The sequence below is a fragment of the Lissotriton helveticus genome, chromosome 2_2 (assembly GCF_964261635.1).
Source record: "Lissotriton helveticus chromosome 2_2, aLisHel1.1, whole genome shotgun sequence".
NCBI lineage: Eukaryota > Metazoa > Chordata > Amphibia > Caudata > Salamandridae > Lissotriton > Lissotriton helveticus.
Window position 1 is genome coordinate 460,127,407 of NC_136060.1, and position 13,448 is coordinate 460,140,854.

A 13,448-nucleotide genomic window follows, 5' to 3' on the forward strand; every position below is an offset into this window, starting at 1 on the left:
GGTTTAAGGGAGATGTCCTTAAACTTTGTTGGATACCAGAAAAAAAGAGCTGTACTCTTCTGAGTGGCTTTTTGGGTCTCCAGCTGCCACCCTGAGGCTCGAGACTGGCCCTTTGAGCCAGGAAATGTGTTCACCTTAATTTCAATAGGATCTCTGTGCCCAGCTAAGGACTATTGTGAAGTAGGTTGTCTCTGCTAGGGATCAATTCAATATTTCTAAGCCAACAGGTCCTTGTCATATCCAGTTTCATTTAACCATCACTGCACACTACAAGCTGTGAATAACCATGTAAGATCCAAAGATAAGTACATTTTATTTGTTGCGTTAACATTTTCTTTCGCTATACACAAATATGTTTACACTCAATTATACATGTGGCATCATGCTGCATGCTTCTACACATGATCAATGGTCATGTTTTATAATGTGTCTCAATTACTTCCAACTTACTCCTCAGAAGATGACGCGTTTTGCCCCTTACATCATTTTTGGGCCTCCTCAGGATAAATGGCAATAAGGACATAATGTAACCATAGTGGCCTTCACGATAAAAAAGTATAAATGATATGAATTTAAGACATCAATATGCTTAGCTGCATATTAAACAATGTAGATAATTAATTTACTGAACTATTCATTAAGCACAGTTCTTCAAATGGCCAAGTGGTAATGTACCACAATGTTTTTGATTAGAACCTATTTAGTGTCAAATATGAGTTGGTCAACTATTTCAATAATGATTCAATAGTCATCAAAGTCAACAAGTGTGGGAACAAAGATGGGGCAGCGGAGGACGGCTATCATAGCACTGTTAATAACTGACCGGTGGTATCATGGTCCAATAAATGACTGAAAATCCCCCAAAAGCTAAACTCAAGCACAGATCCATAAAATAAAGATTGCCAAGAGCAATTATGGACTAAAAAAGTGAGTGATGAGATGGACATGCGGCATTAGGTTGATTTGTAGTGGGATTGTTGTGCCTAACCAGAGAATAGCTGAAACAGAGACCGGAAGAATGTCTGTCCTCCCTAGAGTATGGGATACACTGTGGAGAAGCATGAATTTTTGAATGACTGTAGGAGAGAAGGCAGGAGACAGCCTAGTGTGCTGACAAATTGCCTTACTAGACTCAACACCTGGGGACAGCTGCATGGAATGACTGCCCAAAGCATGGATTGGTGCAGGCTGGTCATCCGTACCAGTGCAAAGTGGACTGAAGACCAGCTCTGAGAGCAGGCACTCCTCTAGATCTGCTGTCTGGAACGAGGGCAAATCTCAGAAACTGTCAAGATACCATTTCTCTCTCCTTATATTGTCAAGCTGCTACTCCTTGCTAACCAAGATGGGAGGTGGAGGGATACCTCCGATGGGGTACCTGAAAGCCCTTTTGCAACAGTGAGGGTCGCACCACAACAAATACCTTGAAACTATCTTACTCAAGAACAGAGCAACATCCACTGAATTCTCCTCGAAGGAGAAGAACCATGGAGTTTAGAGCCAGAGCGAGCACTAACCCTCCAACTGTGATTTCTCGGATCACTGCTTGCTCATAATCAAGCCCACTGACCACAAGCGTCATGAGCTTAATGTGCTTCTAAGGTGTACATATGAAGCACAGGTGGCGGACGTAAACATTTGAGTGCACTGCAGCGCGTCAACCACCCAAACAGTAAGACCTAAAATTATTAATCGTACATTTTTCTAGTTCTATCTAAAGGGTCAGTTGTGTATATATATAGCTTGTGGCTAAGAAGGAACTTTAGTAGGACAAAAAGCAATTCAGCAATTTTCCTAAGACATAGTAAATCACATCAGCCCAGAGGAATATTCAGTCTTACCCTCATGCTTCTGGATTCTTTCCACTGCCATTAGAATACATGAAGGTTAAATTACATTTTTAAATTGCATCAAACTTTTGTCCAAATTCAATTCTTTATTACATACATTAAGTCTTCAAAGATTTTTAATGCTTTTGTCAGTGTTCAAGTGTTAACCTTGCATTACGGAGGCCCAGAAACAGGTGTATTTTGGATCTCTATTAACATCTCTTGTAAGTGCATCCACAGATCACTCCACACTGCTGCTGGGGCACTGCTCAAATGCAGGGTGCACCCAGCGGTGCCTACACTAGGCGACTGAGGGAGGCTGCCCACAGAGAGAATTTCCAGCTGCTCCTCTCCAATGCCGAAGTCTACATTTCCCCTCCATGCCCAGCGGCTTCTCTACACCATTGCCTGGTCGCTACTCTGACGGTCCTGGTGCCACCTCATCACCATAGTCGGCTGATCAGGACACTCCTATGCCCGATAGCCAAGCAGGAAAACAAATGCTTGAATAGCTTTTGGAGAACTTCAGGTCAAAGCAAAAAAACTTTAAGAGAACTAGCATCTATAAATGTGATTTATTTAAACAGGCGAGGTTTTAAATGTTAATATCGGTTTATTTTCACAATGTTTCACTGTAAACAAACTAATTCATATATTAACATGCCAGAGCTCTTGGCTTTGTCTAGGCTTGTTTGACTGCAACTATCTTCTTTACCTTTGAATAACTTATTTTTATACAGTAACTGCCTGAAAAATATTTATTAAACTTTCCTCACCTATCACCAAAGAAAGTCAAAGCCTAAGAATGAGATTTTGGTAGTCGGAGTTCCAGTGACAAAAGACTGTGTGTGTTACAAAGACTGCCGAGATGCCCCACAACTCCCTAGTTCTTGGCGGGCCATGACGGAACCGCTCCGTCATCAGCACAGCGCCACCGCGGCTGATGACGAAGCGGTTCAGTCATTAGCATCGAAAAGGTTAAAGAACCGGTCTGAGAATACTGTGCCATATTCTATCAAAAATCCAACAGTTGTGTGATACTGCGATGCAGCCAGGTCTTCTTAACCCTTTAGGTGCTGCCGTCGGCCAACGGTCGTCACGGGCACTACCTCCCCAGTGCTGCGTGCGACCGCTGGACGTCCAGTTCAGCACTGGATAATGGACAGCGCAGCACTGGGGAGGTTTGTTTACTAGCTCCTAAGGTGTTAACTTTATACGTGATGCTGTTAAAGGTAGCTCTGCAAATACACACATTCATATTCTCATTTTGTTACAAATTCTGCATTAATTTCAGTCACAACGGATACTTTACATAAAACAGATCTGTACAATTAAACACAATGTGTTGAACAAGCAGTTCATGTTCATAGTGTACAATGTTAGTCAAGACCAGAAGAAGTGGGTGGTTGGTTAGATCTTTCTTCCAATTCTTTATTATTTCTTTGGAATGGCAAATATGAAAAACTATTTCATCCATTATATAAAATATTTAAAATCGAATTAGGGCAACGTAAATACCAATTTACAAAACTAACAAAGTAACAGATTTTAGAATACTGCATTAATAAAAAAAAAATACATCACCTTAAACTACATTTCTCAAAAGCCAAGCATGGTATGTACTGTTGAAATTGCAGTTTTTTGTTTTTTTTGACAATTGCAATTTTAACATGTTGACTATGAAAACACGCAAAAGAAGTACACTGAAAAGTAGCGATTGTAACAATTATGAAAATATATTTAAAATTGTACGCATTCCCCTTGTCAACATGTTCTTATACAACAAATCACCTTGCAACACATTCACACTCAAATTAAACTTAAAATGAAAATCCAAAAGCTGAAACTGCACAGCTCATTGATGGATAAAAATCGTTATTTTCCAAGCTTTGAGTTGTGGATAGAGGGTTCGCTTAAATGGCATGGAAAAATAAGAAAATTAAACAGTGATGTAATGCTAGGTAACTGAAAGGAACAGCATACTTTAACAGGACCACTAATTACAGCATGACTTTCGCAATATAAAACTGGATTAAAAAAATTGCTGGTAAGTGTGCATCATCACTTTGGAAGATACAGAAACATACATTTAGGTACATGATGCTATATACAAATAAAGGCCTCAGTGACTTCCATAAATTCCTGAATATTTTGTTGCTATCTGTCTAAAGCGGTTTTGATATTTCTTGAAAATCCCGGATTGTGCTCTTTTTATTTTATGTACTTCTTTGGCATCGAAACGATTCTTACAAATAGCCATCATGTATTCAACAGCTCCAGGAGCGCCCCTACAGCTCCAAAGTAGCCCTAAGACAGAAGAAGCATTGCGTTAGGTACACAAATTACACTGCTGAAAAAGAGCACTCACGTTTTAAACATTAAAACAGTTACATTATTATCAAGGGCCTTTAAGGAGAACCTAAAAAAGGCATTTGATATGATATTTAAACCTGGTGCCCATCCACCACAACTAGAATGTTGGCTCTAAACCTAGAGCAAATGCAATATAATGCAGACTAATGCTTCCAGACAGAACAAAAAGTGATATTTTGAACCAAAGGAGCTTACACACAATTCTGTGGGTATTTTCACATGTTGGCAGCCAATGTTCTCCAGATGAAGCACTGCAGGTGCGCCAAAGGGTGAAAAGTTTATAGTTATCCTGACAAAGACTATAGCCATGTCTGTTATGATTAAGCCGAATCTTGTAAATGGCGCTGTGAACCTCATAAGGATTTACAGTGTACCTGTCTACATCAGTGGCCACTGCAGCTTCTTAAGGGCTCGAAGAGTTGAAAATTATGAAAAATACCGAAGTGGCCAACTTTCAAGTAACAATCAGCCGCTAATAGAGCTATTCTGAGACCAATCGGGTGGTCAGATATGGTCACAGCAAGGCCAAAGCAGAGAATCATGAGCATGCATAATGGAGTAAAAGGAGGAAGCAGATGGTGTTTGCTCCACACTCTAGCAAGGAGGTGGACTCTGTCCATCAGTCTACCATTAGGTACCTCAGGCTTACACTTGGTAAACACAACAATCCTGCTCATCCAGAGACAATTCTAAAAAGAAGGAACATGTGTCAAACAGCTATTCTGGTGTGGAAAAGAGAAAAAAGGTTGGAAAAAATCCACGAGAATGTCCTAGGACACTGAGTGAATTGAAAAGCAATCCATGAAAAGTGGATAGTCCAGTTAAGCGTTGCCTCTGGAGAAGCTGCTCATTAGGGATCGTAGCTCAATGTGCGAAACAAACAACCCAGCTCCGCGTGGACGAATGGGACAGGGCAAGAGCAGGAATTATTAAGTGTAAGCAGCACTTTACTTTCACTCTTACTACAACCTAGGAGTAGATTTTCCCTCTATTTTGATAAAAAAAATTGTCAAATGGTTTAAACTGAAAGAAAAAAACTGATTGCTTCGTATCGTATGTTTTGCTGAAAGGATTTTCAAATTAGAAAATATTTAAAGTATTTCGGAATCCCAGACTAGATCCTCTATATACATATCAGATAGTATACCATGGTGGACTTGTTTTTTTAATTATTGTGAAATAGCAGTCTTCTACTCTATTCCACTACGTGGAGGCATGTGATCAGGCTAGAAAAGGGGCTCGTAGAACCAGACGCACTAGACTTGTTGGGCCAATAAGTCGTACAAACCAAAGCAGTTAACGCGTTGTAGCTTTAGACATCAACAAAAATATGCACAAGTGTTTACAAAGGGGTCACAAACATTCACAGTAATCTCTGACGCATAAACTGTTCTAAGTAATCTTAAGAGTGCGTTATACTGGAAAACATATTGGTTAAATTAAAACATCAATAAAGGATAATTGTGGAGTACATTTGACTTAAACAGTCCAACATCTAAAAGAAGCCTTACTGCACATGAGTGCACACATATGTAAACACACACAAACTTACCTCATGTTCCAGAAAAAGGGCTTTTAACTGTCCCTTCGACCAATAGTCCAAAGCATACGCCAGAAGCTTCATCGAGATGGTATTGATACGCAAGAAGTTACCAACAAACACCACCCGGCTTATGTTCTACATAATGGAAGAAAACGGAAGTCACAGTATTTTACCAAACTCTTTCAATAATGATAAAGTAGTAAGTCTGATATTTAATCAGGGTTATTAATCATGGATCAAGCTTCACAACACCTGCTGCAACCACTAAAATTATGATTAACACATGAACTTTTCATAGAAAAAACATTACGGGGGAGTTTTCAGGTTCTGACCAGTAGTTGCTGCAATCATCTTTATAAAAGGAAAAAAGAAAAAGATCAGGCATCACTTCTAAACTGTTGGTTGACTGCGTGGGATGTACGACAGGTACCACTTAAGAGTGGCGTGCACTGTTCTACTGCTCGTACAATGCACATCGAACGGCTTGCACCTTTCTGTGTGTTGGAGTTTTATTTTGCTCAACTCAAGGGTCTGAATGCACACCGCTATTAAACAGAGGCCTTAACTAGTGTTACTTCAAAGGAGTATCAATAGCCCCACCTTTAGGCAAACCTCTGGAAGAGTTCTAGGTTTCTTGTGAAGCTTAAAACCATCATCCAGTCTGGATCAGACTAAGAGAGCAAGTGAACATGGCTAAATCAGAAACCTCATACATACACCTAATGATTGCAGATTTAAGGTCATCCCTTTTCACAGCCACTGATCTGCGCTCTTGTTACCGCCATTAACACAGCCTTGCTTGTACTACTGGAAAATTAATTTCAGAGAAAAAGACAGATGTAAGGCTAAATATTCATGCAATTCTTCCATCTAATGACCTCTTGTTCTCAAAATCCTAGATAACCTGAGCATAATACTAATAATGTATAACTGTCAAACATTGCCATGCATCTGAAAACTTGATGTTTAGCCAATCCGGCCCCTACTAAACCAGAATGGACCACCATAGGACAATAGTGATACTTAAATTAATACATTATGTTGCAATATTAACGGGTCCATCTAGGAACTGCGTACATTCAAAGTTAAAAGACAGACCTGCGTTTAACTCACCATAGATTAACAAAGCACGACTGAAATTATTTACTTTAACAAAGATCTTTAGCCACTATTACTATCGCATAATTAATATTGACTCGAAAGGGTACCTGCATCAGGTGAAGAGAAGCACAAACAAGCATTCTCTAACTGTCTAACAGAGGGACAAGTTGACATGGTGTCCTTTTCGTAGCATAATACCTTGTACTAGTTGGCAACCAATAGCTTGTCAACAGTACTACCAATTATGTGTCAAAAAGATTGGGGTATCAGCACATTTCAAAGGGAAAATAAAATACATGTGACTGAGTCGCATACAGCTTAGAAAACATAATGCTGTGTGCTTGTACCACAAGGTCAAAATAATATCAAAGCAAGTTGAGAATTGTATTCAGATTTAAAATCTTTCAGAGATTAATAATGTGTCATTTGCACATGGTCTAAAGACAAAGTAACTTAAGGGAAAAGCAATCACCACAAATTATTAACATTCCACGTCTAAAATAAGTCCTGTAGGAGTCTTTCATCCAGAAAAATGGAAAATGTAACCTAAAACAGAGGTGCATTTTCATACAGTGAAATAAAAAAATAGCATAAATAAATGCGGTATAACAGCAGCATGTTGCATAATCTTATGCAAAGCCAGCCAAAATAACCTAGTAACCTAAGGCGTGAAATATTAACAGAAAACGCAAAATAAAAGTTAAAGGTGGCAACCTTCTAACTAAGACCGTAGCCACAGCAGTAAGGGCTCTTGGTAAGAGCCAGCATTTAGTGCTTGAGGCTTCAAAAGCACGTCACCTGCTCTTATTAATGATGGTCAGCTCTGACTCTGCGAGGTGAACACAGCCTGAAGAGTTAAACAGAAAACTAGGCTAAGTGACGTAGAGGTGTCAGAACTTATAATTATTATTATTATTTTTAAATATTGAAAATCTCCCCTCCGCCTCTTACCAAGTACAGCAGTTGTTGAACCTATATAACCAATGTATGGGTCTATTTGTAATCAATTTGTAAGCTATGGTGCTTACTGGAACAAGCAAATGGCTTTCGATGTGGGGGAGTGCTGGTCACAGTCTAGTAAACAACCTTAATGTTGGACAGTCGGGCATGCAATGTTCTATGCCCTTACGTGACGTACGAAAGGAGCAGGCGAGCGAGCTACCCTTCTTTCATAGCCCTGTACAATGCTGCTTGACATGAAACCTACAAGGCAGCACTGTAAAGAAGCTGAAAGCAAGGAGCGTGGATAGACCATCCTAGCCACACGCATGGGGATGCGTCAGAGTAGTAAAGAATCCATTTATAGGTTAGGCCGACCAGCAATGTAGACCGACAACACCCTAACTGTGGGGCTTTTAGAGACTTGTCTGATTATTGAAATGAACCCAAAACATACAGAAATACAACCATGCTGGAAAGATTTAAGGTGAACTAAACCCCACCTCGCTTTCCAACCCTCCCAGGAAGCTCCAGGGTTGAAAAACGTACCATTTCCACATTTATTATACAAGGTTAAAAAAACAAGGCTCTGGTGGAGTGGGAAACGTTTGGTACATGCAATGCTGTTTCAGCAATTCAAATCTCTACTACACACTGCTTTTTGTAACTTGAACTCACTGCAGTATAAGATTAAATGCACATCTTGTAAGATCAGCGAATAAACATGTAGGGACTAGAACTGCAGTTAAAAAATGTTTAAAGTTTTACGGGTCATAAGGGTGATCCTAACCTCATTGAGCGCACACATCCTTGCGATGGAGCCAATGTTGTTAGTGATGGTGATCAGAGTGGCTCTGGCGAGGTCCTCCTTACTCACAGCATCTCTTTTCTCCTTGCTCATCATGTTTCCAAAGCTGAAGAAAAGTATCATTATCAGAATTAGAAAGGAGTTTGTTTCAGTAAAAAGACTCCAAATGTTAGAAGTAAAAAACATGCTATTAAATAGGTCAACAGAAGGCTGCATTGGGAAACTCCCAGTACCCAACGTTCACCCAATCTCTTGGTTTAGAAGAACTGGCAGATATGAGGGGGAATAAGAAAGAAGGCGGTCTGTGTTGTAATCATCATATTAATATCTGTTTTTTCTTACATATCTCATTTAGTTTCGAATTAACTTGGATCCTTCCCACTTTTTTATCCCATTAGATCTATTACCAGTTGTTTCCTACCCTGATAATACACCGGTGTTCTTTCTGGCAGTTGAGGAAGTTGGCGATCTCTGCGAGAGGAACTAAGGCATTGATGTTGTCAAGACTAAACCACTCCTCACAACCCTTAATTGCGACTCGGAATTGTTACTTCATAAAAGTCTTCAATTAAAGAGTCGAAAGGCTGTAAAAGTGTTCCATTCTGGGGAGATGATCGAGTGCTCCGAAAGAGAAAGATTTTAAGACAGACTAGGTGTAAACTAGACACAAAATGGTGGTCTTCGGATCAGTCTGCCGCAAAAGGAGACCGTAGGATTGTCCCACCAAATATCTTTAAACATTCAATGGAATTGTGCTATTGGTACTTCAACCCAAATACTTGTCTGAACTTACAAGCAAGCACCAGCAGATAACACTCTGAGACAGTGGTGAAATACAAACCCAAAAAGCAGAGGCCCACAATACTGTATCTATTCGATGAATACTGGGGCAAGCCGGAACAAGCTTAGAGATGGCTGTCATGCCGGCTGTGTCCCACCACTCTGACAACTTGATCAAACCACAAATCGTGGCAGCAGAGATGACCAGCTAAGCAGAAGGCTAGCAAAGGGGACATTTCAAACCTTTCCAACTATATTTACCAAATATCAGGGATCTAGCCAAGAATAAAGTGAAGCAAACCGAGGGGCTTTCTTGATACAAGACAACTGTACATGTAGCTCCTGCAGCTCTGGCATTATGAAACGTGGACTTTCAGCCTGGAACCCAGCATCGCACTTTTCAATGCCTTCACAACACTGATAGGTTAAGGTTGGGAAGTACTGAAAATCTATACAAATTCACAAACTTTTCCTCCACCACAATGCAAGCTCATGGAAAAAGCAGAGCTAGGTGTCAACGGGACAGAAAGACCTTGTCCGAGAGCACTCTAAGTGTACTAACTCATCTTCAACAACCCAAATGAAAACAAAACGGTATTGGCAAGTAAATGAAAAGTTCTACATGAAACCAATCCAAAATAATTTTAAAAAGTGATAAAAGCTATGGCGTGTACCCGATCATCTGGTCAGAACGCAATAGACAAAAACTTATGACAGAAATTTATAGAATACCATTACATTAGTTCCTAGTACAATGCAGTACTAGTACTACATTGGAAAATCAAGCAGTTTTGTGGAGCAAAGGCAAAGTGTATTTACAGCCCAGTAAAAGCTTAGATCGAATTAATTTTGTGAAGTACTTTTATGTGCTTATAAATGTCAACATATGCCACTGAGGAGTCCTCAAAGGGAACTAGACAGACACACAGACACACACACAGACACACACAGACACACACACACACACACACACAGACACACACACACACACACACACACACACAGACACACACACACACAGACACACACACACACAGGCACACACACACAGGCACACACACAGGCACACACACAGGCACACACACAGGCACACACACAGGCACACACACAGGCACACACACAGGCACACACACAGGCACACACACACACACAGACACACACACACACACACAGACACACACACAGACACACACACTTAGTTTTCTTTATGGGAAGTAATCGCATCTCTACCCAAACTGTCACTTTCCTCTCCAACATTCCAAATATTCTGTCCTTCTGCCTGGCTCTTATTCCTTGCTTGACAAGACGCTGACAAATCCCCCTCACCACTCACGCAGTGGCTTGCATCACACAAACTTCCATGACCCCTTTCTTCAGTTCCAAAGTAACATTATTTACTCTACCAGAAGGGTGTACTGGCTGTGTGTCGACGCCAAGCAGTAACACCTTGATCAATAACCCTTAACACACTCACGGATGCAAAAGTCTCATGTCAAACTTCCTATAGCGCCTAACATGCCCCTCAACCTTTTAAAAATATCACCCACATCGTGTACTTCTATTGTTTATTTGTGACGGGGTGGGGGGACGGGTCCCACTAGAGTCCAAGTGTGTCCAAGTAGGAGTGCTGGGGCCAGTGGGATCCATTTTGGATTTCCCCGTGGTTTAGCATGACACGATGCAGGGTGGATACAGTTTCACCAGACAGTGGAACAGTGGAAGTGTATTGCTTGCAATCCTGACACCCAGTCAATGAAGTGAGGAAGAATTGAACAAGAGCTACCCGTACAAATTCTACTGGGACATTTTATCAGAGCATTCCTTATTAGGCCTTCCTGAGCACTACCATTTAATGGACGATATGGAAGAGGAGCAGTAAGCAGATTCTGTTCTTAAAGATAAAGAAGGTTTTAGCCAGGAAATCAGGTACAGTCTGTGCAACTTGCTGGAGAAGCAGGGGGTCCGCCTAGCGCTAAGAAGCCAGTCTGCCTGCTCCAAGGGGGAAAATGAGAGTCTAGAGCTATAGGAAGAGAAACTGTCCAGAGAACAAACCCAGCCAAATTAACAGGGTGTGGCAAACCCAATGCTGACCGAAGTTGTGTGAGCCACAACAAAAGAGTGCCATCCAGGACCCTCGCTGAATGCCTGAGAAACTGGTGTTGCAATCCCCGATGTGCAGCTTATCCTGCAAGAGTGAGATTTGCTGCTGTAGAGGTGGACCTGCCCCACGGCTCAGAAGCCTTGATTGATAAACAGCATCATCCTTCAATCAGCCCTGCTACAATGCTCATCCTAGAGCCAATGCGACGCTGAGGCACGCAGTACTTTGAAGCCAAAGACAATGCTGCTGCAATCCGAACAAGCTCACCTCCAGCACCACACCAAACCACGTCTCTGCTGAGCAGATAAGACCCCGAGATCAAGAAAGAGACTTGACTTGACTGCAAAGGGAAACCTTCTCTTAGGAGATGACATTTGCCAGTGTGAACTCTTTGGTTCAAGAACTGATTCCATTGTCCTAAGAATTACCTAGTGTGGTAATATCTTAGTGATCTCGCATCTGCACCTAGATATTGTGGAAGCAGCGTAGAATTGGCACAGGGTACTGTAGGTGGTGTGGAGACTAGATGAACCAATACTGAATTGAGCAGTAATAGGTTTCGCTGCGACATCAAAATACTTTCTTGTTCCGAAGAGAAGGACTAAAAAGTGATCGAGTTTTCAGACTCTGTGCCAAGTCGATCTTCTTGAGAAGCCTTTCACTGCTTGCCCTTGCTACTCAGAGTCACGTGCGGAAGGGGTGTACCTGTCAGTTTGCAATGAATAGTAGTATGGATCCCCAATCACCATGGCTGGGACCCTGTAGCCCCTGTCATCTCTGCCTTCTGAACAGACTCGGGCTGTTTAACATTCTACCTCCAAATCATACTACGCCCTGCTTAGCACCACTACTTTTTTAGCATTTCACTTGATAACTTTAGTACAACATACCGCAAACATGTGCACCTAGAAACTGCTAGTACTGGATCATCATTTTGAGGAAGTTTATCATTTTATCAAGCGTAGCTGCGGAGGACTTTCAGAAATAAAACCAACAAATGCACCTACTTATCGGTCTTAACAACTTGAAGGGGTCAACCTGATCAAACCATTTGTTGTTGCACCCTCGACCAAAGCTGCTCAACAGCGCCATTATTGTACCATATCCTCTTCTCAATTCCTCAAGCTTGCTTCTATGGAGGACAGGACTTCCAGTCTTCCTACTTGGGTAAAGATGGAACACTCAATTTGTAATCCTTTCAGGAGTACGATCCTTGCTATAAAATCATAATATAAATAGGAATCTAGTAGTCTGGCTCTTACTCCCAACACCAAGAAACGGTCAGGCAACGTTCTCCTCCTATACATCGGTGAACTGTTTTTCTCCTTCTGCAAAACTCAGGCCAGACTAATGAACCTCCCAGTTTTGGATTGCTAGCACTGTGTCTACAGGCAGCAGTAGAACATAAATCAGTATTCCTCTTAAACCCAAATTCTTCAGCTAGTGGTCGCCAATGTAAGTGATCTCAGAAAAGACTGGCTTTATTCACAGCACAATCTCTCTCAAAGCCACCACTTTAACTGCTACCTCAAAAGTCTCTCTAACCCCTGCTCGTTCATAATTTAACATTCTATAACCAGTTTCAAAAGAACATACCAGACCCCAAACCATAGCAAATCACCCGCTTACTCCCATTACAGCATGGAACATACTACTATAGACAGATCTTTGCTGAAAGGCTAAAGGCCGCAAACAATCACAAGAGCCTACTAATCATGTTCAAACCCATGTATCTCTAGGCGCTTTAGGCATCTACTGTGTTCGCTTCTGTGACAGAATCTAACAGTTTGTGAAGAGTGGAAAGCTCGGTTGGGTGGGCCCCCCCAACAACAAACGGGCAGTCTCTACTTCTAAATATCTAAGCTGCTATGTTTTGACCTAGTTGAGGAGTAATAAGCGAGCAGATTGGAATCCGGTTTCATTTTTTCTTGATCTTTCCTGAACAGCTGTGTTTTTTGCAGGAGATCATATCAG

The 13,448-nt window shown here is 41.2% G+C and overlaps 1 protein-coding gene across 6 annotated transcripts in view; it reads right to left on the reverse strand.

Moving 5' to 3' along the window:
* Nucleotides 1-3,239: 3,239 nt before the first annotated feature.
* Nucleotides 3,240-13,448, reverse strand: part of PANK2 (pantothenate kinase 2) — a 47,816-nt gene continuing 37,607 nt past the window's right edge. For all 6 annotated transcript variants that reach the window (XM_078678694.1, XM_078678698.1, XM_078678696.1 and 3 more), the window contains 3 exons: nt 8,576-8,699; nt 5,755-5,880; nt 3,240-4,136 (listed from right to left, as the gene is read on the reverse strand). In XM_078678694.1, coding sequence (XP_078534820.1) covers nt 4,089-4,136; nt 5,755-5,880; nt 8,576-8,699 — 298 coding nt within the window. In that variant the 3' untranslated portion in view covers nt 3,240-4,088. The remainder of the gene's footprint in view (nt 4,137-5,754; nt 5,881-8,575; nt 8,700-13,448) is intronic.